The 26,986-nt window shown below is 44.9% G+C and overlaps 3 protein-coding genes across 8 annotated transcripts in view; 2 read left to right on the top strand and 1 right to left on the bottom strand.

Moving 5' to 3' along the window:
* The window catches only part of TRAK2 (trafficking kinesin protein 2), a 68,741-nt gene extending 68,304 nt beyond the window's left edge, over positions 1–437 (top strand). The window contains exon 17 of the mRNA XM_058664840.1: positions 328–437. Coding sequence (XP_058520823.1) covers positions 328–369 — 42 coding nt within the window. The 3' untranslated portion in view covers positions 370–437. The remainder of the gene's footprint in view (positions 1–327) is intronic.
* Positions 357–22,963, top strand: FLACC1 (flagellum associated containing coiled-coil domains 1). Of its 3 annotated transcripts, XM_004577269.3 has the most exons (14): positions 357–491; positions 982–1,062; positions 2,084–2,129; positions 4,486–4,619; positions 5,933–6,026; positions 7,257–7,318; positions 11,999–12,096; positions 13,053–13,105; positions 14,750–14,849; positions 16,256–16,359; positions 19,852–19,914; positions 21,211–21,300; positions 21,365–21,474; positions 22,695–22,963. In XM_004577269.3, exons 1-14 carry the CDS (start codon positions 379–381, stop codon positions 22,810–22,812), a joined length of 1,266 nt encoding a protein of 421 aa, XP_004577326.2. In that variant the 5' UTR covers positions 357–378; the 3' UTR covers positions 22,813–22,963. The 3 variants fall into 3 exon arrangements, with proteins under 3 accessions (XP_004577326.2, XP_058520829.1, XP_058520830.1); XM_058664846.1 differs by lacking the exon at positions 21,365–21,474; XM_058664847.1 differs by lacking the exons at positions 4,486–4,619; positions 5,933–6,026.
* Positions 22,964–24,797: 1,834 nt separating this feature from the next.
* Positions 24,798–26,986, bottom strand: part of CASP8 (caspase 8) — an 82,816-nt gene continuing 80,627 nt past the window's right edge. For all 4 annotated transcript variants that reach the window (XM_058664842.1, XM_058664841.1, XM_058664843.1 and 1 more), the window contains 2 exons: positions 26,392–26,893; positions 24,798–25,132 (listed from right to left, as the gene is read on the bottom strand). In XM_058664842.1, coding sequence (XP_058520825.1) covers positions 24,997–25,132; positions 26,392–26,893 — 638 coding nt within the window. In that variant the 3' untranslated portion in view covers positions 24,798–24,996. The remainder of the gene's footprint in view (positions 25,133–26,391; positions 26,894–26,986) is intronic.

The following is a 26,986-nucleotide window of genomic DNA, read 5'->3' as shown; positions in this document are numbered from 1 at the left end:
GAGAAAGATTTAAGTTTGTCCCATCCACTGAGCAGCAAGAGCTGATAATGTTCTAATAAGGAATGCTTCAAAAAGTTGACAGGCAAGTGGAATAAGTTTATTTGGGGGGCAAAAATAATCTGAAATCCATGCAAAGGTTTTTCACAGTAAGCATTTCACATGAACTTTATGGATGAACTCTCTGGAATGTTGTCCAGCTGCTACACTGGACCGGTCATTCCTGGGATCCACGATTATTTTCTTGGTCCTTGCTGGCCTTCCCCAATTTGACCGTTTGTTTGCTTTGGTTCTGAATGGTTTAACTCTGCTGTTTCTTGCCCACTTCAGCAATCGCTCCCTGAGCTAGCCACCAACAGTGCCCGTGACTGACCTGGGACCATGTACCCCAACCCTCTCATCTATTGCACCTGCTGGGATCCCTGGAACCTGGGACCAAGAAAATTAATAAAGACTCCTCATCCACCAAGCCAGATTGCTGCAGCAAAGACCAAGTAAGGATTATCTGAGATTGGATGAGCCTTGGGCTTTGGTTTTCATGCTTAACTTTCTTTCTCAAGATCTTTAAAAACAGTATGTGTGGCAGTAAAAACTCAAGTGATATGGAGAGCCTAGCTTAACCCAGCTTGCCCCGTGGCACTGTTGGCTGCCCATTGATCTCACTGGTCCTGTCTGGGTTGCATGATTTTTGTTTTTTAATTAGAAAGTCTCTACTTTGGCCCATCAGGGAAAGTGCAGTTTCCAAGCATCAGCCTATATGGTGACTGCCTCCTCCACATGGGACAAGAGCATTGGAAACTGCTGCTAGCCTGGAGACACCCCAGGATGGCAAGCGGGAGCCCGGGCGTCAGAGATCTCGTATCTTAAAGATTCTACATGTAGTCCAGAATTGGGTCGTTGTGGGGATGTATTTAATCCATGAGTGTTAAAACAGGTTGATGAATGTCCAGCTGACTCCTTCCAATTATTTATTTTCATTTTCAGGCTAGTTCCTCTTCTGCCAGCTTCAAAAGATCAAAATTATGTCCAACCCCAACCAGCTACAAAACCTATTGTCAACTCAAAGTGAGTATTTTCATTACCATTGGGAGCAGGAATGGTTTGAGATGTATGAATAAAGTCATCTCCCACCTTGAACTTCACAAAGTTGCCTGTCTTGGAATACTTGCTACCAGAGATGTCAGAGACTTGTCCAAATCCATTGTGAATTTTCCCTTAACCCCAGGTTCAATGCATAGATTCTGTGGTTTCTCGGCACCCACAGTTTACAAACTAGCACAAATGAGCCGTCGGCAGTCTGTTATAATCTTGCCTAGCTGTGTCTCATAAAGATACATACATACAGTCTGCCTTTGTACTGTGGGCTGCATGGCCATGGGTCCAACCAACCAAGGATGGAAAATATATTTAAAAGACAATTGTGTCTGTACTAAACATGTTATATTTTCTTCTTGTCAGTCTTTCCTGAACAGTACAACTATTCACACAGTGTTTAAAGAAGGTAATTTGTTTGCAAATGCTATGCCATTTGATACAGGGACTTGAGTATCTGTGAATTTTGGTATTCATGGGGGTGTCCTGGAAACAATTTCCCATGGATACTGAGGGGCCACTGTAACATTCTTCTTACTTTTAATGTATGCGGTTCATTTTATATGTACAATTATGCATACAAAGATATGATATTCATTTGCATGGAACCTACATAAAGATTTGAAGTGAGACATGCATAATTTGTTTCATTGTCAATTTCTTTATATAAGCTGTTTTCACTCTCCAGTGAAGGCTACACACAATGAGCATATGAACATGTGTATACACATGTATGTAGCAGGTTCACCTGACTCGCAGAGCCTTGTACAGGGGGCTGTGTAGGGGCCCTAGCCCTGTAAGGAGAACTCTCTTGTTCTCTGACCAAGAGCTTTTCATGAGGGGTCACGTGTGGGGTCATCAGGACCCTGAGTCAGGGCCATCTGCAGAAGCTCAGGTGGGCAGAGCCCAGAGAGCAGAGGTCAACCGATGGCAGGAGGAGGGTGGGACTCCTCGGTGCTCCTCGGTGTTCCCTGAGCACATCTGTGTCTTGCAGATTGAAAATCCCGTTAGGAAAGCAAGAGGAGAGCAGTAAACCTTACGTGAGTACTCACAGGAGAGGGAAATGGGGCGGCCGCTCGGAGCTGTGAGCACTTGCAAGGGGTGCCTTTGACAGGCACCTCACTGGGTCTTCATAGGGATCCTGAGGGTGGGGACTTGTTAGGATTGCACATAACTCAAGGCTGGTGAATGACAGAACTGGAACATCTAAACAATTATATGTATGTGTGTGTGTGCATCTATAGATACATATGCTGATATTGATATGTAGATAGACATCTATATCTATACTATATATATGGAAAGAGAGAACAGAGACTCCCACCTGCTGGCTCACTCCCCAGATTTCAGCAACAGCCATCTGCAGCCAGGTCCAGGCATTCAGTCGGTCAGTCAGGAGCTGGGAGTACAGGCTGGATCCCCACAGGGGCCTGGTTACCTGAACCATGCTTGCTGTTCCCTGGGAGCTGCAGTAAGCAGGAAGCAGGAGTCAGGAGGTAGAGCTGGGACTGAACCCAGGTACTCTCATAAGCAGCTAAATGCCCAGTCCCAGAGTGAGCACTTTATTTCCACCCTCTACTACCTTATGGGAGTGTGTGTGTGGGGGGGGAAGCAGCAAAGAGAGTACCCCAGTAGCAGCTAGTTCCAGTCACATCACAGCCCATATTAAATTTCAGGAATCCCTTAACCACCCTGGGAAAGCCACAGGTGCAGGCAGAGGGACCTTTCAGGGGTTCTTGAGGAGCCAGGGACAAGAAAGTTCTGAGAAACAAGGCGGCTAAGCCCAGAAGAATCCTGACCCCCGCTGGAGTGTGGCCCACTCCTTGTGATGTCCAGGAGCTCCATCAGCCTGACCCACTTAACCTGCATGATTTGCAGTTGGCGAGCGACGCCCTCTGGTGGAATATTATGGGTACTTTGACTATATATCTGTATCTATCTGTATCTATATCTATATTTATAGATATAATTTATATCTATATTTTTAACCCACGTTTCTCCTTTTGACAAATTCTTTCAGTCCTTTAAAATCCAGGGAAACCACTTATTGGCCTTTTGGTTAAGATCAAGTGTCAACGCCAAGGAAGAAAAAATAATTGCCCTCAAGGTAGAAAGGATGATGGTCGTTGGGGAAGCCAGGCTGATAGCAAGGAGGCTGGATGGGAAGGCACAACAAGAGCCTGAAGCGGGATGATGGCCCATGTGCTGACTTGACATCTACATGGGGAGGATGAAGAACCTATAGATATAGATATAGATATAGATATAGATATAGATATAGATATAGATAGCAACTCTGCAAGCCATTTTTGTCATGCTATTTCAGTTTGTTCCTTACAGAATCCTTTTAAACAGGAGTTCTTAACCCCACTGCCTTTCTATTTTAAAAATTACGTTTTTGAATAACAATGAGAGGTGGATCACTCCTGTCTTCTGGCTCACTCTCCCCAAGTGCCTCCAGGAAAGGCAGGAGCCAGGAACTCCATCTGGAGCTCTCAAGTGGAGGGCAGGGACCTATCCTTGAGCCAGCACCTGCTGCCTCCTGTGGTATGCAGCAATAGGAAGCTAAAATCTGGAGTAGAGCCAGAACTCAAACCCAGACACTTCAATAGGGAATGCGAGTGCCCCAAATTGTGTTATCACATCTAGGCCTGATGCCCAGTCCTATTTCCCACTTTTTAGATAAGAAAACAGAAGCAAAGCAGCCCGGCACAATGGCTCAACCTTGAATGCACCGGCATTCCTTATGGGCACCGGTTTATTGCCCAGCTGCCCCACTTCCCATCCAGCTCCCTGCTTATGCTCTGGGAAAGCAGCAGAGGACGGCCCAAAGCTTTGGGACCCTGCACCTGCCTGGGAGAAAAGGCTCCTGGCTCCTGGCTTCGAATTAGCTTAGCTCCAGTCATTGTGGCCACCTGGGGAGTAAATCAGCAGGGAAAAAATCCTTATGTCTCTCTTTCTCTTTGTAAATCTGCCTCTTCAATAAAAAATAAAATGAATCTTTGAAAAAAAAGAAAGAAAAAATAAGCAGAGGCATAGAGGTGTGGACTAACAGAACCAAGGTTCAGCACGGGTCTGGGCATTCCCACAGCACCAGCAGCCTACGGTGCCCAGCTGCCTCTTGGCTCTGTCCACTCCAGAGAACAGGGAGGAGGAGCAAGGGCAGAGCGCAGGCCAGGACGGTGATGGTTTAGTGTGGCACCATTGAGCTTGAGAGCTCTCTAGGGACAGCCAGCGGCCAGTGGGTGTTGGGATTGGAGCCCTAGGGAAACGAGGAAACTGTAAGAACATTGCCATTCTGTCTGTGCTTCTGTCCTTGAGTTAAGGCAATAGGCTTGATAAGATCTCAGCAAGCCAAGTCTGCAATTATATCTCCCCTTTCCCCGTGATGCCCAGGAAGTGATCAACGTGTCACCTGGCTATCAGCTCATCCGGAATCGTGAGCAGATATCTGTCACCTTGGGCGACGAAATGTTCGGTAGGAAAAAGCCCTTGGATTCAGAGGTTATGGACAAAGTAGGATATTCCAGGTAACGCCATTGGAGCAGCATCCAGCCCCTTGGAGCTGACCCTGCCTGTCCCTGCTTGGGCTTGAGGGCCAACCTCTGACATCCACACAGGCCACAGGCCCCGGCTGGCAAGGTGCTGCCAGTTCCCCTTCCTGCTGCCCCGTCCCTGTACCCCCACCCCGCTCTGCTCCGAGCCTGTTGGTGAAGAGACCCCTGAGAACAGGAAGATGGAGTCAGACACCTGATATGGAAAATCCCTGGGAGGACGGATACCATAGTGTTTATGGGGGTGCCAAACAGATAAAAAATTCACTTGAAAAAAATCTGAATTTGGCATATGCAAAAATAAGAGTAAAGGTCTGAGAATGAGAGTAAACATCTCGTTCCCATTATGTCCAAAAATACCACCCAGTCTTGCCTTTGGGAGATGCAATATAGAAGATTCTGGTAGACTCACTCCCAGAAAACAGAACATCCTCTGTCTGGCAGGCCCCACCAACTTTTAATGCTCTGATGCGATTTGAGTGTCTTCATGCCTTCACCTTCTACCTTCCAGAGCTCCCATTCATATTTTCTTTTTCCCCACTATTCCATCCAAGTTCAGACATCTTGTATCCTCCCTGTTCGGTGGGAATGGCTTTGCAATTATTTCTTTAAGTTTGAGCTTACTGTGAGAATTACTTCTCCAAGACAGAACTTGAAAAGATCAGCAGTAACAACAGAAAACACACAAATAGTGAAGAATAACAGTAACGGTAATAACCAACAGGCCCTGCAGTGCAGAGGAAGGGCCCAACCAACTGTTTCAAGGAGTACCCATCGGACGGGTCTCGGGTTGGGGGTCAGACTGAAGAACCCACATGCTGAGTGAATTCAGCCTCTCCTGACCTGGCCCAAAGGAGCAAGACCCCAGTGTCTGTCTCCTCAGTCAGCTGCTGCCTGCCTCTCTGCTCAGCCGTGACCATCTGCAGGAGGAAAAGGAGTCAGTTGGGTTTCTTTCGGGTCACCAAATGCCCCCAGATGAGCTACTTATAAAGGAAATAGATGCTTACTTAGCTCCAGTTTGGGAGGCTGGAAATCCAGTGAGCTGATGCAGACTTTGCCCAGGCTCCAAGGCAGGTGGAGGAGCCCATGCAGAAAGAAGTGTCCACAGTGAGCTAGCAAGCAGAGAAGGGGCAGCGAGACGCTAGCTCAGGTTTTCTAACAGCCCTCTCATGAGGACTATCTTCCAAGGCCACCACGTACCCAAGGACATTTCACAAACACAGAAATTGGATACACTCAGGGGCTGGAATGGTTAAGCACGATGGATGATTGGGTGACTTGTCCCACAGGACTAACATCATTCATGACCTAGAAGAGCAGATCTCAGAGTTGACAGCAATAATAGAACAAATGAATAGAGACCACCAGTGCGCCCAGAAGTTGGTAAGTGACCCTGGCCTTAGGCCACACCCTTGTGGGTAGAGCAAGACTCACATCTTCAGGTTACCCATGCACCTGTCAAGCACTTTACTATACGAGCCACATCATGCAGACAACAGGTCTCCAAAGGCAGAATCAAGTTCCTTGGTAGTGTTTCTCTGATTCTGTTCTCATCCGTAATTGCAGGAACTCAGGTGTTCTGGAACTCATTCAGTTCCGGTGCTCTAGGTGCCTCCTGTGTGTGCAGTGACACTGTCCTCTTTGCATGAAGGGGCACCAGGGCTCCCCAGCTGGCTTTTGTTGGGAATTCGGCTCCAGAGCTTGTGAGGCTCTTGCTAATGACATCAGCACAGCCATGTTGCTCCCCTCTCCCAAAGATTCCTGAAAACCTCAGGTGCCCACTCTGTTCCTTTGAAAGCTGCTGGGTTCTGTCCTGCAGCGTCTGCAAATGCCCTGTCCCACTCCTTGTGTGCAAGTGGTTCCCGTGTGTGCAAGTGATGTTTTCTGTTTGGCTGTTTCATCATAGTAGCTTCTGTTTCTTCTGGGCCAAGCCCTTTTCAAAAAAAAAAATCTATCGAATTACATAGCCAAGAATCCAGAAGCATGGTCTTACTTATTTCTAATGACTTGTTTTGTTTAATTGAAAGGCAGCGTTACAGAGAGAGTAGGAGCAGTGGGGGAGACACACAGAGAGATTTTTCTTCCATCCACTGGTTCATTTCCCAAATGGCCACAATGGCCAGGGCTAGACCGGGCTGAAGGCAGGAGCCAGGAATTTCTTTCAGGTCTCCCATGTGGATGCAGAGGCCCAGGCACTTAGGCCATCATCCTCTGCTTTCCCAGGCACATTCACGGTGAGCTGGACTGGGACTCAGGATTGGAAGCAGCACCCAAATGGAACACTAGTGTTGTAGATGTCTACTTAACCTACTACACCACAACTCAGGCCCTGGGCCATAATCTTCTAGAGGACAATCTAGCAGAGAAGCCCAGGCCACCCACAAACAGTTTGTGTAAAAGGTGATGTTCAAGCAGCAACATTATAAACTGATACAGTTGGAATCCACACGGAGCAAGGCAACGTGCTATGCTCTTTGGCGCTGTGCACACTAACAGCAGCAGCATGGGGGAGGGAGGAGCGTCCCTAAGAAGGGGAGGGCTCTTTAGAAGTTGCAAACCGGAGTGGAGCTGGGGTCCTCAATCCTTGGTTGTTAATGCTGTTCTCATTTATAGCTTGCTAATGAAATGGAACTGCGCTTTGCTGAGATGGAGCAGGACTTCCAGAACAAGAACAGGTGCGCTTTCTGGCATGAGCTAAAGGCCCTCCAGCTCCTGTCACCTGTGCAGGATTCCGCCGCCCTGGGACCTCAGTGCCAAACGGAGTCAGGGTTCAAGGGTGGACATGAATGATTCATGAGTCTGTGTGGGAGCAGGTGGCTTGAGCTCAGGATACCACAATGAAGCAAAGGTTTTCCTGTGGCTTTTTAAAAAGTTATTCAGATTCTTTTCAGTGATAATAATTTCCCTGTGTGTTTTGTTCTCTCAGTTGCTGAGATGAACCAGTTTTTGTTTTCTGTGAGACTTCTCCGTGACAAACAAGCAAGGTTCTCATCCCAGCCTCCCCTACAACCCCCTTCCCTCCCCGTTGTCTTTTCCCTCTCTTACCTTGACTTCCACTGGCTAAGTCAGGGACTGAAGGACATAGGAAGAAGGCCTGGAACGGTCAAGGGCATTGGGAATTAAGGAGGTATTAAAATTACGCATTTCGTCTGTACAGGAGATATACCTTCAAACCTCCTGGGCACCACAACCACCACAGAAACTTTGATGGAGGAATAGAGCTTCTAGATGAGTCATAGCCATTTACTCATGCATTGAGATCTATACTGACTGTATTTTAAGAGTAAGTTTAGTTTTACAGAAAAACTGAGAGAAATTTAATAGCATTTTCATTACTCCTTGACAACAAAGTGCGATAAAACTCAGCAATTCAACCCAAACAGGAATACACAGATACAAAATAAGCTATTAAATAAAGCACAAGGAATAGTATTGAGAGCAGCAAGAGATAAGAAATTCCAGAGGAATTCTCAGCAAATATCTTGCCGGCTCGGAGCGAGAAGGATGATATATGAGAATGCATCAAAAAGCTAGTTGAATTAAAAGATAAGTTTATTTTATGCAAAAAATTGAAATATGTGCATAGTTTTTCATTATATTCATTTCCCATGGACTTTTTCTTTTTTATTATTTTTTTTATGATCTTTACATAGTTGATTAGGGCACAAAGGGCTAAGGGGTACAGGAAAGTGGGTAAGACTATTGTTTCCACATTCTCTTTTTTCCTTCCTGTATCCCCATAAACATTTAGAAGACCCCTTCATGTATGGACTTAAAGACACTTATCTTTTTAAATTCTATTTCCCAAAAATTTTTTTTAAAGATTTATCCATTTTTATTGCAGAGGCAGATATACAGAGAGGAGGAGAGACAGAGAAGCAGATCTTCCATCCAATGATTCACTCCCCAAGTGACCCCAATGGCTGGTGCTGAGCCGATCTGAACCCAGGAGCCAGAAGCTTCTTCCAGGTCTCCCACACGGGTGCAGGGTCCCAAGGCCTTATGCCATCCTCAACTGCTTTCCCAGGCCACAAGCAGGGAGCTGGATGGGAAGCAGGGCTGCCAGGATTTGAACTGGCGCCCTTATGGGATCCCAGTGCATTCAAGGTAAGGATTTGAGCTGGTAGGCCACCATGCCAGGCCCCCCCAATTTTTTTTGAAGTGGCTTCCTACATACATACATGGATAGAGCAGCCAATAATATAAACAAACATTATTTTTTCTAAAGAAAAAACTCCAGTGCAATAGAATGTAGACTCCAAAACAATATAGATAATAACTTTACTTCACCCTCACCAAGAATATCCAGATCCTTTCCCCAAAATCAACAAAGAAACATGAACTTTAAAATGTGCTATATTATAGACCTATAATTATACTACACTATATAGTACAAATAAACCTAAAAGATATTTACAGAACATTTAATCCAACAGCTGCAGAAGTTATATTCTTCTCATCAGCATATAGAACATTCTACAAGACAAACCATGTGTTAGGCCACAGAAACAAGCCTCAGAAGTGCAAACAAAAAAAAAAAAAATTAAATACTTTCACATTCTTCCCTGACCAACAATAAATTCTACTTTGGAAGCTACATATACACAAGGAAACTAAACAACATGCTTCTGCATTACCAATGAGCCAATGAAGAAAAACTTTTAAAATTAGAAAAAAAAAATTTATACAATATAAATGAAAAAAAAATTACATTAAACAATGTAGATTTTAAAAAAGCCTCAAAAGGAAATGCAAGGGGAGCTCTAAGAAGGAAACCTAAGAACAAGGTGCCTACATTTAAAAGAAAAGGTTGAATAAATGACCTAACAATGCACTTGGAAGAACTAGAAAAGCAGGAACCAAGAAAACTCCAAATTAATAGAATAAAAACTGTAATAAAAATCAGAGCAAAAATAAATGAAAAAGAGAGCTTTTGGGGGAGGGAGGGAGATATTTACTATTTAAAAGGTAGAGTTAAAGACAGAGAGACAGAGACACGGACAGAAAGACAGGGAGAGGTCTGCCATCACTTCTTCATTCCAAAACACCTGCCCCTGAAAAAAAGATTTGTTTAGGTATAAAACATGAACTAACTGAAGAGTTGCTGTTTTGAAAAATGAACAATGCAAATAAACCATTATCTCGGCCAACAACAGAGAGAGAAAGAGATCCAATTAAACGAAAGGATAAAGGACACAACAAAAAAGTTCCTAAGCAGAGATTTTTATGAACAACTTGATGCCAACAAATTGGAAAACTTAGAGGAAATAGATCAATTTATGAATATATATATCACCTACAAAAATTGAACCATGAAAACATAGATGCCTTTACAGAGAAACACAAGCTGTGAGAGTGAATCAGTTTTAAAAAACAGTCTTCCAGCAAAGCCAAGCCAGGACCTGATGACCTCTCTGCTGAATTCTACCAAATGTTTAAAGATGGACTTACACCAATTTTTCTTAAACCATTCCAAGAGATTGAACAAGACAGAACCCACCCCTTCTAGTGTATGAGGCCTAGAATTGTTGAGATACCAAAATCAGACAAGGACACAATAACAACAACAACAACAACATAAGTCATAAAACTATAGACCATCCCTGAATGACCATAGAAGTAGAAGTCCTCAACAAAATATTTACATACCAGGTGATGGCACCTGAGGACACATCTTGATCAAATGTGTTCTATATAAGGTCTGGAACAAAAGCAAAGATGTTCATTTTTACTGCTACTATTCAAGGTAGTAGTGGAAATCTTAACCAGAGAAAATAGGCAATCTATAGGGAAAAAAGGGATCGAAACTAGAAAGGAGGGAATCAAATTATCCTCTTTTCAAATGACATAAACCTATATGTAGAACATCCTAACAATTCCACAAAAACACACAACCCCTCCCCCCAAAAAAGGAAAAATCCTGAAAAAGAGTCAAAACAGCCAAAGAAATCCTGAGGGGAAAAAAGAAAAACATAAAGCTTGAAACATCACATCACCTAACATCAAAGTATACTACAAATTGATGGTAATAAAAACAACATTTTGCTGGTATAGAAACAGACACAATGAGACAGAATAGAACAAACAAAAGTTAATGTATATATTTTACAGACAATTGATTTTCCACAAAGATGCCAAGAACATGCACTGGATACAGGACAGTCTCTTCCACAAGTGGTGATGGGGAAAGTGGACACCTAGGCGCAGAAGAAAAGCCCACCTCCCCCTCTCTCGTGCATATTGAGAGCAATACAAAGTGGACTTAGGACCTCAATGTTAGATTCAAAACTATGAAAACACTGGAAGAAAATGTGGTGGGGGTTGAGGGGATGCTTCAAGACATTGGTGTAAGCAGATTTTTTTTTTTTGGATAAGACTCTAAATGCACAGGAGACACACACACACACACACACACACACACAAAATCAAACTGAATTCTATCAAACTAAGAACTTTCTGAACAACAGCAATCAACAGAGATAAGACAGCCTGCATAGTGAGAGGAAATATCAGTATGCTATTCATCTGACAGAAGGTTACCAGCCAGAATATTCAAGACATTCAAGTAACTCAATAGTTAAACACATAATAATAATAATGCGATTTTAAAACAAGCAAACTATCTGTACATTTCTCAAAAGAATACATACAAATGGCTCTTGGAAATATGAACATGTTCAACATCAGCAACTTTTCAGGAAATGCAAATAAAAACCCAAATGAAGTATCACTTCACTCAGTTAGCTTGGCTATAACCAAAAAGACCAGAAACAAATGCTGGTGAGGATACCAAAGAAGGACAACTGTTGGTGACGATCTAAACTAGGACAGCCATTATGGAGAAAAGGATAGCCGCTTTCCAAAACTGCAAGTAGAACTGCCACAGGCTTGGGGAGTCCCACTCCCATGTGTACATCCAATGGCAATGAAATCATCATGTCATATCATGTCTATTGCAACACTGCTCACAATAGCCATGGTGTGGATTCAAACAAGATAGCCATTGATGAATGAATAAGATGGACCATGATCCAGCTGTACAAAGGATGAAATTCCATCTTTTGCAGCATCATGGATGGAACTAGATTACATTAAGTGCTGTGTTATAAGCCAGGCAACAGAGGGACAAACACCGCATGTTCACACACTTTTGTGAAAGCTAACAAAATTGATTCTAGAAAAGTAGAGATTAGGACAGGAGCCACTAGAGGTTAAGAAGGGAGTCCTCTCGGGCTTGTCCGGGCAAGTGCCAGGGGACTGATTCAGTAACTGAGGGTCCCCTGCCTGCATGCAGGCAGCAGGGGAGGCCCTGCTCACCCGGAGACTTCTTTACATGGATGGTTGTGACCCTGCAGGGAGCTCAGAGAGGCCCACAAGACCGAGGTCAACGAACTGGAGAACAACTACAAAGCCTCCCTGAAGGCGGAGAAGGCAGCTGCCCAGGAGAAGATAGGTACCGTTAGAACAGGGGAGGGTGCCAGGCCGGGGGCAGCCCACTGCACCCATGGCCTCAAAGCCCCTGTGGCCAGGGTCCCTGTTCAGGTCCAGCTTGCCAGGCTTTCTTTCAAAAGCTCAAAGGGAGAGAGTGGCTAGGAGTGAGGTGGAGAACAGGAACTGTCTTATCTGCCTGTGTCCCTCCACTGCCCAGATGACCAAAGCAAGTCTCCTTTGACCTCTCCATCTGAGCACTGAGGACAAAGATAATCTGCTCTTAACTGTGTGATCATGGAGGCACTTTTAAAAGCATATTTTAAGTTTTGTTTAGCCACTGTACTCACTTGGAAGATGATGGTGTTCCATTCAGTTCTCACTGACACACTATGATGGCATGGCTTACCCCCACTTCCAGGTTTGCTGACCATTTGCCTCATGATTGAACCTGAGCTTGGAAAGGGCAAGATGGACATCCCTTGGAATGCTGGCTACTAGAGTGATGGCCACAGAGAATGGCAAATTCCCTAAACTTCTTCCTTCACTTTGCCTTAAATTTCTTGAAGACGATATCGCCTATTTTGCCCTTTTCCAAAGGGAACATGTCTGCTTTCATAACCCATGTAATCGAAGAAATGTTATGGAAAAAGAAGCAGAGGTTGATACAAGACTTGGTTGCTCTTTTCCCATGGATGTAGGTTTGCCCCTGGGATTCTTGTTAAAACTGTGTTAGAGTTGTACTTGAGAAGACCCAGTAAATACAGTGCCCCTGGGACCCAAATCAGTGGGCGTAGGGTGGGATGCAGGCAGTTGCATTTCTCCTAAGCCTCCAGGGTGATTTCCAGGGCACTCAGTTATTTCTCTACCAAGGGGAGGAGTTTGGGGTAAGGAAGGTGTGCAGGAGAGCTACATTTGAATTTGAACATGTGTATATCAAAGGAATAATCACAACTCGCTGGTTGTTTTTCATTTGTCCAGAGGAGATGAGAAAGGAGTATAAATATCTGAAGAACATGTTTCATATGTATCAGGTGAGACCCGGAGCTCTTGGGAGGATATATGAGAGAAGCCAGGCGCATTCCAGCAGATAACCTTGGGATGAACCTTGAGATTCCCCAGACTCCCAGCGTCCTTGTAGCTCAACGGCACTCACTGAGCCCAGAGAGAACCATGAACTTGAAGACCTCCAGGTGTGAGAAGTCAGACACCCAGAGCCTGAAGAGACCCACAGAAAAATATACATTTGTAATAAGAAATAATAATATCTGCTTGTTGTTTACAGTAACAGAAATGCAAAAACTAACAATCTCAACAGTTACAAAAATAAATAGTATTATCTCAAGGAAACTCCTCCATCCCAGGCTGACAAGGTCACCCCATGGAAGGCTGAGTAGGAGCACCACTTCTGAGATTCTGTAATGCACCATTTTAGGCTGAGCATGTATCCAAAATTTATTTTTCAAGATATTCCCAAGGCCAGCATAGTAGCATAGCAGGCTAGTCCTCCACAACTCATATGGGCACCAGTTCCAGTCCTGGCTTCTCTACTTCCCATCCAGCTCCCTACTTGTGGCCTGGGAAAGCAGTGGAGGATGACCCAAGGTCTTGGGTCTCTGTACCCATGTTGGAGATTCAAAAGAAGCTCCTGGAGCCTGGCTTTGGATCAGCTCAGCTCCCGTCATTGCAACCGTTTGGGAAGTGAACCAGTGATGCTCCGCTATTTTCCCAGGCCATAAGCAGGGAGCTGGATTACAAGTGGAGCAGCTGAGACTCAAACTGGTGCCTATATGAGATATCATTTCTGCTAGCCTGTTATGCCACTGTACCAGCCCCAGTAAATGGGTATCAAAAAGAAAAAAAAAGATATTTCCTGACCCAGGAAAGGACAATATTTTGGAGTGGAGAGCTTCAGAGGCATCAGGTTTGTGACCCAGATCCACTTTGTGCTTGGCTTCAATCTGAGATGCTCCATGGAAATGGACGTGTATGGCCACTGAGTAGCTCACCAGTGCTAACATATTGAGAGATAATCCCATCTAAAGGGCTACAAACAGTCCAAATAAGTGCTTATATCCAGCTTGGGTGTGAATCCTGCTGGTAACCTGGCAGGGAAAGGGGACAGGCTCCTTGGAGTCTTCCAGCAACATGCAGGGCTCCCACCCCACCCAGCCCTTTCTCCCCAACCACCCAGTCTTTCCCCTTAACTGCCTCTCCCCCCCACACACACACTTGCTGGGACTCCTTGCCATGAAGTCTTGAGTCAGCCAGCAATTTCTGGAAGACTCCACTGTGTTCTAGGTAAAACATATAAGTATCAGTTATTCTACTTTCTTCTTGTGCTACTCAGGAGAGACTTGTGGGTCGGCAAGAGCTGGCACGTGACTCCTCAACATGGAGTCCTCTGCCTGTCTTCTGAGGAAGGTCACTTCCACCCGGAAAATACTGGAACATGGTTTGCCCTTGACCTTCAGGGTCTGACAGTCTCTCCACTGGGCTAGGCTGGGAATTCCTTCCCATCAGACAAGCACCGAGGAGCCCCTCAGGCAGGGCCACAGGAGAGGCAAGCTGTACTGGGCATGGTGCTGGAGCAGCAAGGGACCTGTGTGGTGTGAGTGTGGGCCTCCCAGGTCTCCAGCTTAAGGACTCTTCCCCATGGCACCTCTGTGCCTCCACAGGACAGCATTTATGATGAAATGGAAGACAAGTGGTCAAAGCGGAAAGCCGAATGGGAGAAGGATGAGAAGATCGAGCGGGAGAAGATCCTGCTACAGCAAAGTGAGTACAGAAGCTTCTGGCTTTTTGATGATGACTGTATCGACACAGATGCCATTCAGCTTGGCCCTGACTTGCAGGAGGCAGCCTTAGATTTGCCATGGGCAGTGTTGGATTCCCAAATAGAAGGCTCCTTGAATTTTCAAGAATGCGAAGTGGCTGGGATAGGGTCCTTTTTTGAAGTTCTACTTTCTGAGACTCACTGGTTCCAAACTTGCCCAAACTTGGGCAGGGCAAAGCATTGGGGCTGGACTCAGGTGACCCCAAAATTCCAGATATTCTTGATTTGCCATTTGAAATATTCATTTATGAGGGAATGGGTAACCCTTCACTCCATTATGCTGAAAACCTCTACAGCTCCCCAGGGGGACCACATTTAGTGTTGCCAAGCCTGACACACAGCACGGAGCCTACAAAGAAGTCCACAATGCATCTCTCACCCTCACTGAGCTTCTCTACAGACAAAAAAAAAAAAAAAGAGTAGTTGGTGGAGACTGCTCCAAGGACTTGAGGACTAGCTGAGAAGAGGCAGGGACCTCAACAAAACAATTCCATCTCGTACACCAGCCCCATTCAGCCCACAGATGGTTGGCTTTTAATAAGTGGCTCCTTTAAATATAGCTACCACCTTGGAACGTTAATCCATATTCTGCTGGGGACCCTGGACTTGCCAGAAGGTGGCATGGAGACCTGCAACAGGATGGGGAGCTGTGCCTGGCTGAGGTTTTAGCAAGAACCCTGGTGCAGTACAACCCAGGCCATCTCCCAGGCTTATAGCCACACACATGCAGGTGTTCTGTGCTGTCAAAGTCCAGGATGTAACCCAGGGTTTCGAGAGATCAGACTTCAGTTGCTTGCTGTGTGGCTCAGCCTGTGCTCGCTTGCTCTCTGCCCACCCAGACGCTCCCCATCCGCCCTCATAACAGACTCTGAAGGATGTGTGTTTCCTCTGGGTGGCATCTGGGCTCTCTGCACGCTGGTTTCCATGCCCAGGGTTCCCGTGTCTGCCTCCCTCTGCCCCAAAGCTAAGTCCAGCAGGAATTCACAGAAAGAACCCTGTTACCCAAGAACTTTCAGGTAAGGCTGTCCGAGAGCATAGAGGTGACTTGTGCTGATGAAATAGACAAAATCACAAAAAATGAATCCCAAATAATCCCCCTCTCCCCCCCAAAATCAGAGGCATTGACAGTAAGTTCCATGTGGCTGACTGGCTGACTGGCTGAGAACAATCATTTGGTTCATCTCACCCTGAAGCCACAACAGGTTGAGTATCAAAACCCAATCCCAGGCAGAGAAGCCCTTGACATTGACCCCACCTGGAAGCATCTTTCCCTTCAGATATTCTGGGTTTCTCTGGTTTGCTCTGCCCAGTACTTTTGCAAATAAGGGCTCTCCTCTCACCTCCGCAGAACACAAGATGACCAAAAAGTTTGAGTTAGAGTCAGAAGAAGAGAAGAAGAAGATATATGAATCCTATGTGGCTGCCTTTGAGAATTTCATGCGAGAGAAGGAGGTAACTCAACTCCCAATGTCAGTAGTTGGCTGAGTGGTCCAGGTGATACTGTGAATTCCCCCAGGGCCTCTGTAATCAGGTGACCTTGTCTTTATGGGTGTGCTGCTTCCCACCCAGCTTTCCTGGATATGTGCAAGTAGACTGACAGCATTGCTGGCCTTCAGTTGAGACAGTCTTACTGCAGAGTGACTGGAATGCAAATTAACTAATGGGAATAACAGAATGCTCAACATGCAGAACTTGCAATTCTCTGTTTTGCCAAAATCTTGTTTCTGAATGTCTTCCTCCTCCTCTTGGACCATAGCTAAAGAGAAAGGGCATGGTTGCAAGCGAACTTGAGCAAAACTGAAACTGAGTAGGTACCTACCAGTGAGCGTGAGCTGCTTGCCAACTTACTACTGAAATCAGGCTAAAAGGAAAGCTGAACTCAGACCAAATTCTACCAAATGCACGAATGTTTACTAAGCAAACAGGCAATAGCAACCTGATCTCTGAGCTTTCAGGGGCACAAAAAGATTTAGTGGCATAGATGTGTCCCAAGGCAGAACTCCGTAAACACTGTGGCCAGCATCCAGAAAGCAAAACACCTCGTCTGTGGGACCCAGCATCCGTGGGACCCAGCACCATTCCAGGAACCAGTCCTAAGTGTTTCCTTTATAGGCTACAGTCTTTCTTGTATTCTTGTTCCCTTTTCATGCAAAAGGGAAAGTATGTCTATACTATTTTAGCTGTTTTTCACGACTTCATTTGGAAGCACACATTTCCAACTATCATGCTCATTTAAAACCCACCAATTAGAAAATGGAGTGGGAGGGGACGAATAGCCTAAAGATGCCCATGTGTCATAGCAGAGCGCCTGGGTTGAAGTCCAAGCTGCAGCCCTTGATTCTGCTTCCTGCTAAGGAAGACCTTGGGTGCCAGTGGTGATGGCTGAAGTCACTGGACTCCGGCCACTCATGTGGAAGACCAGGATTGAATCCCAGCTCCTGGCTTCAGCCCTGGCCCAGCGCTGGTCACTGTAGGCATTCAGGAAGTGAATTCCTTATCTACAGCTCGCATCGCACTCTCTTTCTTGCTTTCTCTTTCTCTCTATTTTTCTTCCTGCCCCTCCATACCTGTCTACCATAGAACTCTCGAATAAACACATTGATTCATTTTGAAAAAGTCACTAGCTAATGAAAGCCCACATGTGATATTCACTACTTTTACTGAGCAGAGTGCTTGTGAGGAAATGGGAATGGGGCTGCAGCGTGGGGTGCTTCTGAGGTCCAGAGGCTCGGGTATCTGGGTAAGGAGCAGCTCCTCTCATGGGGCGGGCTTCCATCTGCATGCATTCCTCCCCTTCCTCTCTCCTGCTGCCTTCCCAGTGATGCTAATTTTAAAAAATGCAAGTTTTGGAGATTTGGGATATATTCTTTTTCATTTTTACAAAAGAAAAGGGAGCTGCTATAAGTACCATTGTAAAATATTTTTGCAAACCAATGCTCTTATTTTTTCTTGGACATGCCCTGAAATCTAGGCTAGGTATAGTCTCCATCCTATTAGAAATCCTCAAGTTCTTTCCTACTCTAGGTAGCCAAGAATTTGGGTCACTTCACACCATTCACAGTAATTAGGTTGTAAGTTTTCTAATTCTGGCCCTTCCAGTGGGTATGAAAGACTATTGCATCATGCTTCTGCTCCGCTGATGACTAGTTATGCCGGGAAATTTTTCGCATGTTTGGAGGACCATGTTTCTTGTTTTGTGTGGTGTCTGTTCAGGCTTTGCCAGTTGAAAAGATTGGGTTTATCTTTTTTTCCCCCCCTCTGGAAAGAGAAGCAATGAGAGAGAGACATTTCCCATCTATTGGTTCATTCCCCAAATGCCCACAACAGCCAAGACTAGACCAGGTCAGACTTGTAGGAACTCAATTCAGGTCTCTGACTAGAGTGTCAGGGACAAGTCTTTGAGCCATCAACTGCTGTCTCCCAGGGTATGAGTTAGGAGAAAAGTAGAAACAGAAACAAAACTGAGATGTAAAACTTAGGCACTCTGTTAGGGAATTTGGGTGTCCCGAGTGCTAGCATAAACATCATGACAAATGCCTGCTCCACGATTATCTTATTCTTATGGGTATGAAGGGGCATTTTATACGTTGAGAACATAAGTCCTTTATCAGACAGGTGTGTTGCAAATGTCTCCAAGCTTGTGGCTTGCATGCTTATTAATGATGTCATTTTATGTACAGAAGTTTAGAGAAAAAAAGGACATGGAGCCATTGTTATAGTGTAGCTAGTTAAGCCACCATGTGCAACCAATAAGGGTGCCTGTTCGAGATCCAGCTGTTTGGTTTCTGATCCAGCTCACACTAATGATCTGGGAAAGCAGCAGAAGATGGCCCAAATCCTTGGGTCCTTGCATGCTTGTGGGAGACCCAGAGGAAACTCCTGACTCCTGGCGTCAGACCAGTCCAACTCCAGCCATTGTCGCCTTTGGGGAGCACAGCAAGAAATGGAAGATCTCTGTTTCTGCCTTTATCTTCATAATTTTGCCTTTTAAATAAATGAATTTTTCAAAAATGGTTATTTACTTCCCAAATGGCCGCAGCATCCAGGTTAGGCCAGATCAAAGCCAGGAGATTCTTTCAGGTTTACCACATAGGTGCAGGGACTCAAGCACTTGGACCATCATCTGCTGTTTCCCCAGCTGTATTAGCAGAGAGCCGGATCAAAAGTAAAGCAGCCACGACTGGAACCAGCACCCAAATGAGATATCGGCATTACAAACGACGCCTTTACTTGCTATCCCACAGCCCTGGCCCCATTGCTTTGTATTCTTAACTTTTATGATTTATTTTGAATAATTTTGTGTATGGACTTATGTTAGAGGGCATGACTCATTTTTGTTCCATATGGAGATCTGGTTGTTCCTGAATGATTTTTTGGAAGACACTTTCTCTTCTCTGCTGAGTTGCCTTGGTGTCTTTGTTATAGTTAGCAGTTTGATAAGGACTGAGGAGGGTGGAGGGACAGATTCTATTCTGCTCCATTCGACTGTTTGTCAGCACTGAGGTACTGCAGCTTGAAGTCAGGCAGTAGAGATAATCTAATTTTGCTGTTGTTTTTCAAGATAATTTTGACTTTTCTCCATCCATTGCATTTCCATTTAAAAACTTGCTTGTCAAGAAAGCCTGCTGACATTGTGCTTTGGAATTGCACTGAATTATTAAAAAAAAAAAAGTCTTGGGAGAACCGAATTCATAACAGTATTGAATCTGTACCCTGACTTAAGATTTTGAAGAAGAAAACCTGATCTTTTAAATATTTGCCAATGTGATGAAGTTGCACACAAATAATGTTTTCATTATTTGACTTCAGCACAGGATGTCATTCACAGTGTAAATTTCCAATGTCTTTAAGTGTTGTGCATACCATAATCCCACATCCTGTTCTGCAATTCTTACTTCTCTTAGTTATATTTTCTTATTTGACATGAAACTCTTTGGTTTACAGGGCCTCTTGAAGCAGCATGAGAGGGACACCTTGCAGTTAGAGGAACTGAGAAAGACCAAAGAGGTAAGCTTTCTCACCCTTTCCCGTGGAGCTGGCATTTTACAAATCCATCAGTAAAAGGACAGACTCCCAGTAAAACGGAAGTTATCAGGCAGGGTTTTCTGCAATCAACCAGTAAAAGGGGATTTTAGAGCTGCCTGTACAACAGAAGCTGTGCTCTCTTTTCAGGGTTAGACTTGAGTTACCCATTTCAGCAGTGTACTGGGGTCACTTTGAATGCTGAAGGCTTTGCATGGCTTCTAAAGCTCTAACCACAAGAAGATTTTGAATCACAAAATGCCGTGCCCTTTCCTTTTTGTTTTTTCTTTAAGGAGGTCTCTCCTGCTTCTTTCCACTTCAGCCTCCTTAAAATTTTTTATTTGTTTGATAAGAAGAAAAAGGGAGAGAGAGGGAAAGAGAGAGATACCTTCTGTCCACTCACTCACTCCCCAGATGTGTACAACATCCAGGGCTGGGCCAGGCCAAATCCAGGGACCAGGAATTCCATTCAGGTGTCCCGCATGGGTGGCAAGAACCCAAAGATGTGACTTTGCATCTGCATTAAGAGGAACTTGGAATCCGAAACTGGAGCTGGGATTCAAATCCAGGCTCTCTACTGACTAAGCTGAATGTCCACCGTCCCCTTCCCCCACCCCCAGCAGTTGAAGATTTGTAAAAAAATTAATCAGAAAACAATTCCTGCATATACCTCCACCTGCAGTTTCCTCTATTATTAACCTCTTACATTAGGATAGCACGTTAATTGTGATGGAAGAGCTAGCGTTAATGCATGATTATTAACTTAAATCCATAGTTGACAGTAGGTCTTTGTGTTTGTATTGTATGTTGTATGGGTTTTGCTTAGTAAGTCCTGCCTTGTCTCCAGCACTCCAGAATAGTACAGAATAGTCTCTGTGCCCTAAAAATTCCCTCTGCCCCTTCCATTTCAGCCCTCCCAACCCCAGCAACTGATCATCTCTTCACTGTCTATAATTTTGCCTTTTCCATAGTCTCATGCACTTGCAATCCATAGTAGCTATTTAATAAAGGCCTGTTGAGTGAATGAACAGTTGCTGGCACTTTAACAGTGCACATGAGCTCTGAAGGCCCAGCCCTGCGACAATGACCATGAGGTGTAGACAAATGAACTAGTCCGGAGTTGGCGTTAACAGTGTGAGGTGACCACCTGGCTCTCCGCGGTATCAGAGAAGGAGTAGCCACAGTTGCTCCTTCACCTTCTGGTCCAGGTGCCATGGAGAAGGAACTAACAGGTAGACCCCAGTGTGGCACCCCATCCTGAAATGTTGTCTTCTCATGCAGATCATAGAGGAAGAGTTGCATGCACAAACTCTTGTTCTAGAGTCACTCAACATGAACCTCTGCAACACCCAGATGGAGCTCCAGAAGGAGGTAGGTCCTGGCTGGAGCGGGGCTGGGACGGAGGGAACACTACTGAGGGGCACACATCTTTCAGAAAGCAGCCATGGGACACCTGGAGAAAACACTCCAGATCAAGCTTGCTGAAGCTGAAGACAAGTACAAGTACACCATTCAGTTGCTAACAGAGGAAAACATTCATTTAAGGTGTGCCTTCCTGATGCGGCAGCTGAGGGTGGGTGGTGGGGTGGACTAGGGGGCAGGCGAGGGGAAGGGATGTGGTGCTAGCTAGTCTTTGGGAGTGGGAGGGAGATGGGGTGAGGAACAGGTTATGCAGATGCGCTGTGGGGAGCCAGAAGAGTCACTCAAAGCCTGCTGCACAGAGTGCCAGAGGGTGTCTTTGAGGTGGGGCTGGGCTGTGTCTAAACTTCTCTGTCTCTGTTTTTCATGCAAAAATGGTTCAGGAAGTAAATCTGCATGCTTCTGAGTTGATTCAGCTCTGTGACTCTTGGGGACTTTTCACTGTGTCTTCCTCAGAGAACTTGGTGTGAGTGTTAGTGGTTTACCTTTTTTTTAAAGGTTTATTCATTTTTATTGGAAAGGCAGATATACAGGCAGAAGGAGAGACAGAGAGGAAGATCTTCCGTCCAATGGTTCACTCCCCAAGCAGCCGCAACAGCTGGAGCTGAGCCAATCTGAAGCCAGGAGCCAGAAGTTTCTTCCAGGTCTCGCACACGGGTGCAGGGGCCCAAAGCTTTGGGCCGTCCTTGACTGCTTTCCCAGATCACAAGCAGGGAGCTGGATGGGAAGTGGAGCTGCTGGGATTAGAGCCAGTGCTCATATAGGATCCCGGCATGTTCAAGGCAAGGACTTTAACCGCTAGGCTAAGGCACCAGGCCCAGTGGTTTACTTTTGATACAATTGCTTCTAGTATCTGGTACCTGTGGAAATGAACTTCATTATTTAACAATTATGGTTTTTCACTGCATTGATTTAGTAGGAAATTTTTTTTTCCTGTGGGAATTTAGCCATCTGAATGTCATCTCTCACAGAAATTAAAAATGTCTTGGGTTGGCACTGTGGTATAGAGGACCAGACAATAGCCTGTGATAACAGAACTGGTTCCTGTCCCGGCTGCTCCACTTCTCACCCAGATCCCTGCTGATGTGCCTGAGAAAGAAGCAGCAGAGGACAGCCTGGAAGCTTGGGTCCCTGTCATTGCAGCTCCTGCATTCAGCCTGGTCCAGTCCTGGATATTGTGGCCATTTGGAGAGTAGACCAGCAGAGGGAAGAACTATTTCTTTCTCTGCCATTCTCTCTCATAACTGCCTTTCAGAGAAATCTTAACAAAAACATCTCTGCAAGTCATGACCACCTTACATGCCTTTCTGTCTCTTGAGTCTGTAAAACTCCCTTTCCTTTTGCAGGCAAAAGATAATTGCCAAGAATGAAGAAATTTATGAAGGACGATGTGGAAAATCAGCTGACAGCGCCTCTTTGGAGGATGATTTGTACCTTTTGGAAGGCAGTAGCAGCAGAAGATGAGAATTATCAACAAAAAGCTGTTCTCCCTGGCTGACAGAAGCAAGGCCGTCGCTGTATTAGCTGGCGGTGACAGGAAGCCACCCCCACAGGCCTGGCCAACTCCTGTGAGGTTGCCTTGAGAAATGCGTTTGATAAATTTAGCTCTTGGGTTGCTTTGACTCCAATTTTGTTTTTATCTTCACAATTCTCTGCCTTCTGAGTGGGTGGGGATGTCTGGACCCTTGTCCTAGTTGATCATAGTGAATCTCAAGTCCTCACTGAAAAGCCATGTCCTCTTGCATAGTTTATCACAGACTCTTGCATAGTTTATTCTTTGAGAAGCCATGTCTCTGAGTTTTGCACAATGTATTCTGTCCTGACATAATCTCTTAGAAAAAGACAGACTCGAAGGCCTCTCCTGTTGGATGTTGACTGTATCGGAGGGCATGCCTTGTCTTTTCCTGGAGCATGGAGCTGGCAAAAGATGATTTGTTGGTTTGATTCCCCAACTTCTTTCTCCTGTCCATGTGCCCTCAGAGGGTCCTCAAGTTTCTATCAGGTTCCCTGACTTGTAGCTTTGGAAAAGTAATGATGCTTCCAGAAGACCTGCTGATTCTTACCACCATCTCTGAACTATCGGGAGAGTTCAAACAAGGTGGGCAACATGAATGGAGTGGGCTGGGCTTAAGTGGCATGAACGACAGCCTCAGTGGAAAATCCTAGGAGGTGGGTGTGTGCAGGAGGTGGGGAAGTGGTGCCCAGCAAAGTGCATGCCCATGTGAAAAGGGTGCTTCTAAGGCCCTCTTAGCTGCTGCCACCCAGGAGCATAAGGTCAAACATTCTGATCTTCCAAAAGGATTCTGGTTTCTACATGTTGTCTTCCAATTTTTAAAAGTTGGCAAGCAGCTTTAAAAACACAGTGGTCCCCAGCTGTGGGCAACAGCCTAGGTTGTGTTATACCTAGGCAAGGTTACACTACTGGGAGAAAAGAAACTAATATCTGGTGGGTATCCTGGGCCTGGTTAATGCCAAATCCGTGTTTATCATACCTAGTGTGCGAGCATAGTTGCCTAGCCTATTCCATATTTTTTTCTGGAGATAAGTGTGTGGAGGGGTGCTGATTCCATGAGTCTGGGTGGGGGTGGGATGTCCATTGGGGCCCAGGTCACCTTAGATCTGCCTGCACAGTTGGTGCTAGGTCTGTGAACCCCAGGGGTGGGGGTCTGGTGCGGCTCGGGTCACCTGGCTTGTATCTCAGGCCCACTTGCATGGTAGGTGTTGGGCCCGTGAAAGGGCGAGGGTTCTGGCGAAGCCTGGGTCGACGGCCCAGGGTGCCCTTCTCAGCAGAAAAGGTAGAGCAGTGGATGGCGGGCCCAGATACATACAGAGGATTTGGCAGCACAGTGCACTGGGATCTGCAGAGGACATCTGGTACCATTGCAGAGGAGGGAGATCAGAAAAAACAGGACAACTACCTCAACCAAGTGATGACAGCAACATATATGGGCAAATGGAGACTTTAAGGTCGACTATGGTAGCCAATGGACATAGGAAGGATTTCCTCATTCTTGGATCTGTGAGACTGACAGCATTTCAGAACTATTAAAACCACTTAAGCATAACTCTAGGAACATACTCCACATTGGACACCCTAAGTTGATATCAGGTGGCCATTCCCCATCCCCGGGCACTGAGGTGGTTGGAAAGTTGGGTGAAGCTTCTCCCCTCATCTCCTCCCTTCCCTCGAATACAGGAAAAAGAAAAAGAAATTTTGGAAACAATGGTCTTACCCACTTTCCCCTAACCCTTGATCCTTCCCACCCTGATCAACCATATAAACATCATCAAAATTAAAATTAAATAAAAATGCAATGGTGCAAGCCAGTTTTGGAAAGCTCAAGCAGAACAGGCTGTGGTCAAAATGTTTTGTAACAGGGAAATGTCATTTGGAAATGTAAAAACAAACAAAGAACGGGGATCACACACACACACAAAACAGTCTCCAATGAACAGTCAGATAAAAATGTATTTTATTCTATGAATATGAATGGACAGCTAGAAAGAGAGGGTTTTAAAATTACTTTGTTACATTTAACTTTATGTTTTTAAAATAATACTGTACTTCACATCTAATTTTAAAAGTGCATAACAGTATTAACTTAGTAACTAATAAATAAGCCTAGTGTTAGATATGTCAGAATGTCATCAATCCAGAGGGAAGAGCAGCTTCTTGGTTAGTGTGAATGTGGGCTGTGGCATCTGCTTCTCCTTCTTCTCCCCAGCATCTTTAATGCTCACTTGATAGTTCACTTTGGTCAGGATGGTAAGGATATCTTCACCTCTGAAAAACACAGCACAACACGGTGACCATCTGGAGGACCCCCAGCTGCTGACCCATCTCCTTTGCTCTGCTCAGGGATAACTCTAGCTTTTCTCAGGGCATCAGGCATTTGAAGCTATCCGTTGCTGGGGCAAGATAGATCACCATTTGCCATGGGAGTGAGTTGTCTCCAAAGCTTAGTAATTCAACCCTGGTTTACTCAGAAATCCCGTTGACCAGTAGAAGTCTAAGGGCCATGATTAGATTTTGTTTTGTTTTTTTTTTGGGTGGGGTTCTTTTCTTACTCTGCTCCATCTGCTATGTTGCTTGACATGCCCTGTCCTCTGCTTGTAATTGCTTCTATGGATTCATCTGCAATGTGATCAAACTTCAGGCCATTGAAAATCCAAAATCTGTACCCATCTTTGTCACCAGGCTTCTTAATAATTTTGCTGGGCAAGCTCTTCCTCCATCTCTGTAGCTAGCCCCTAGGACCTAGTCGGATTCATGATCTGAATTATAAAATGAAAATATCACAATGATGATATTGTGCACTCTTCATGTGCAGTGAGAAATTCTTATTTTTTATATTGACACAATATAAGGCAAGAAGGAACCTGCCAAATATTCCTCACTATTCATGTGTCTTGCTGTGTATGTATCTGGCTGAACTGTGTTGAATGGTGCTATAATTTAACTTAAGGAAGTGTTGATATAATAAGTGAAAAAAGAATATTTTCCTACATGTGTGGCTTCAAAGCATCCAGTGTAGTGGAAACACAAGAGCTGCCTAGTTTCTATTATTTATCTCCCACAATGAACCTATAGAGTTTGAATCTGGTTAGCCATTATAGGACTTTCAAAAGAGGATGTTAAACATTAAAGTGCTTCCAGCCTTCTTGAAAGATTTCTAAATTAGTTTGGTTACCTCAGTAATTTTTCTGCCTAAAGACAGGGAACAGAACTGTCTGATTTGACCATATTTCCTGGCTCTGTGATACTTTATTTCCTTTGAAGTGTTGATTAAAGGAAACACCAAATAAGTATCCCCATTTCTCCATCTGCAAGCAAAGATGCTAACACTTGTCTTCTCTCTCACAGTTAAGACATCTGGAAGTGAATGGGCATCTCCCATCTCCCGTCTTGCAAACTTCTCTGATCTGTTAATATCTCAGTCGTAAAGCACATTCTATTGGACTCTGAATATGGGTCTATAATCATGGCTTTGGGGATGAGGCAGGTCATAGAACATAGAGAAGGGTTAGGTCAGCAACACTTACAGAGGACATCTTTCTTCCAGGCTCTTGCAAAGAGATTGGATGTACCAGGTTCCCTCTAGGAGATTTCGGTAGGAGACATAGTTGTTCACAGTGGCCATCCCCAACAGGAAGTCAGCTTCGTCCGGGACATATCTTTTTGGAGACAATGAGTCCATTTCTAAATAGGCTTCTTGCTGTTCTGAGTCTATCGCAACAGGTACACCTTTCTGGTACTTATCTCCTTGACAAGCTTGAATAAAGAATACTTTGGGTTTTCCAGCAAGAGAAGGGCACTTTGAACCAGTGAAATATGAAGTCAGATCATAGATGCAGGCCTCCTGTCCATCAGTGCCATAGATGATGCCTTTGTCTCCGTGAGATAGGATACAGCAGACGAAGCAGTCCCTGCCTATGTGGTCTATGCTTTGGTAGTATTTCAGAGCATCACAGATTTCCTTGGCTGTGGAGTCATTGTAGCGTATGACTTCAAAATGCAGTCTTGTGAAGGTAGTATTCAAAGCCTCTGAAAAGTAAAGTCAGAAAAGTTACATTCCATCACAGTCATTCTCAGACTTCAGCTCAGAGAGCAACGAGTTCCATGTTGATAAAATTTGAA

This window comes from Ochotona princeps, chromosome 5 (genome assembly GCF_030435755.1).
Source record: "Ochotona princeps isolate mOchPri1 chromosome 5, mOchPri1.hap1, whole genome shotgun sequence".
NCBI classification, from domain to species: Eukaryota; Metazoa; Chordata; class Mammalia; order Lagomorpha; family Ochotonidae; genus Ochotona; species Ochotona princeps.
The sequence above is the reverse complement of the archived record's forward strand: the minus strand, read 5'-3'. Positions and strand labels throughout refer to the sequence as shown.

Coding starts and splice junctions, on each gene's coding strand:
- FLACC1 (XM_004577269.3), top strand. CDS start 379: ATGTACCCCAACCCTCTCATCTATTGCACCTGCTGGGATCCCTGGAAC. Junction 14,850..16,255: donor GAAGATCCTGCTACAGCAAA/GTGAGTACAGAA, acceptor TCACCTCCGCAG/AACACAAGATGACCAAAAAG. Junction 21,475..22,694: donor GAGGAAAACATTCATTTAAG/GTGTGCCTTCCT, acceptor TTCCTTTTGCAG/GCAAAAGATAATTGCCAAGA.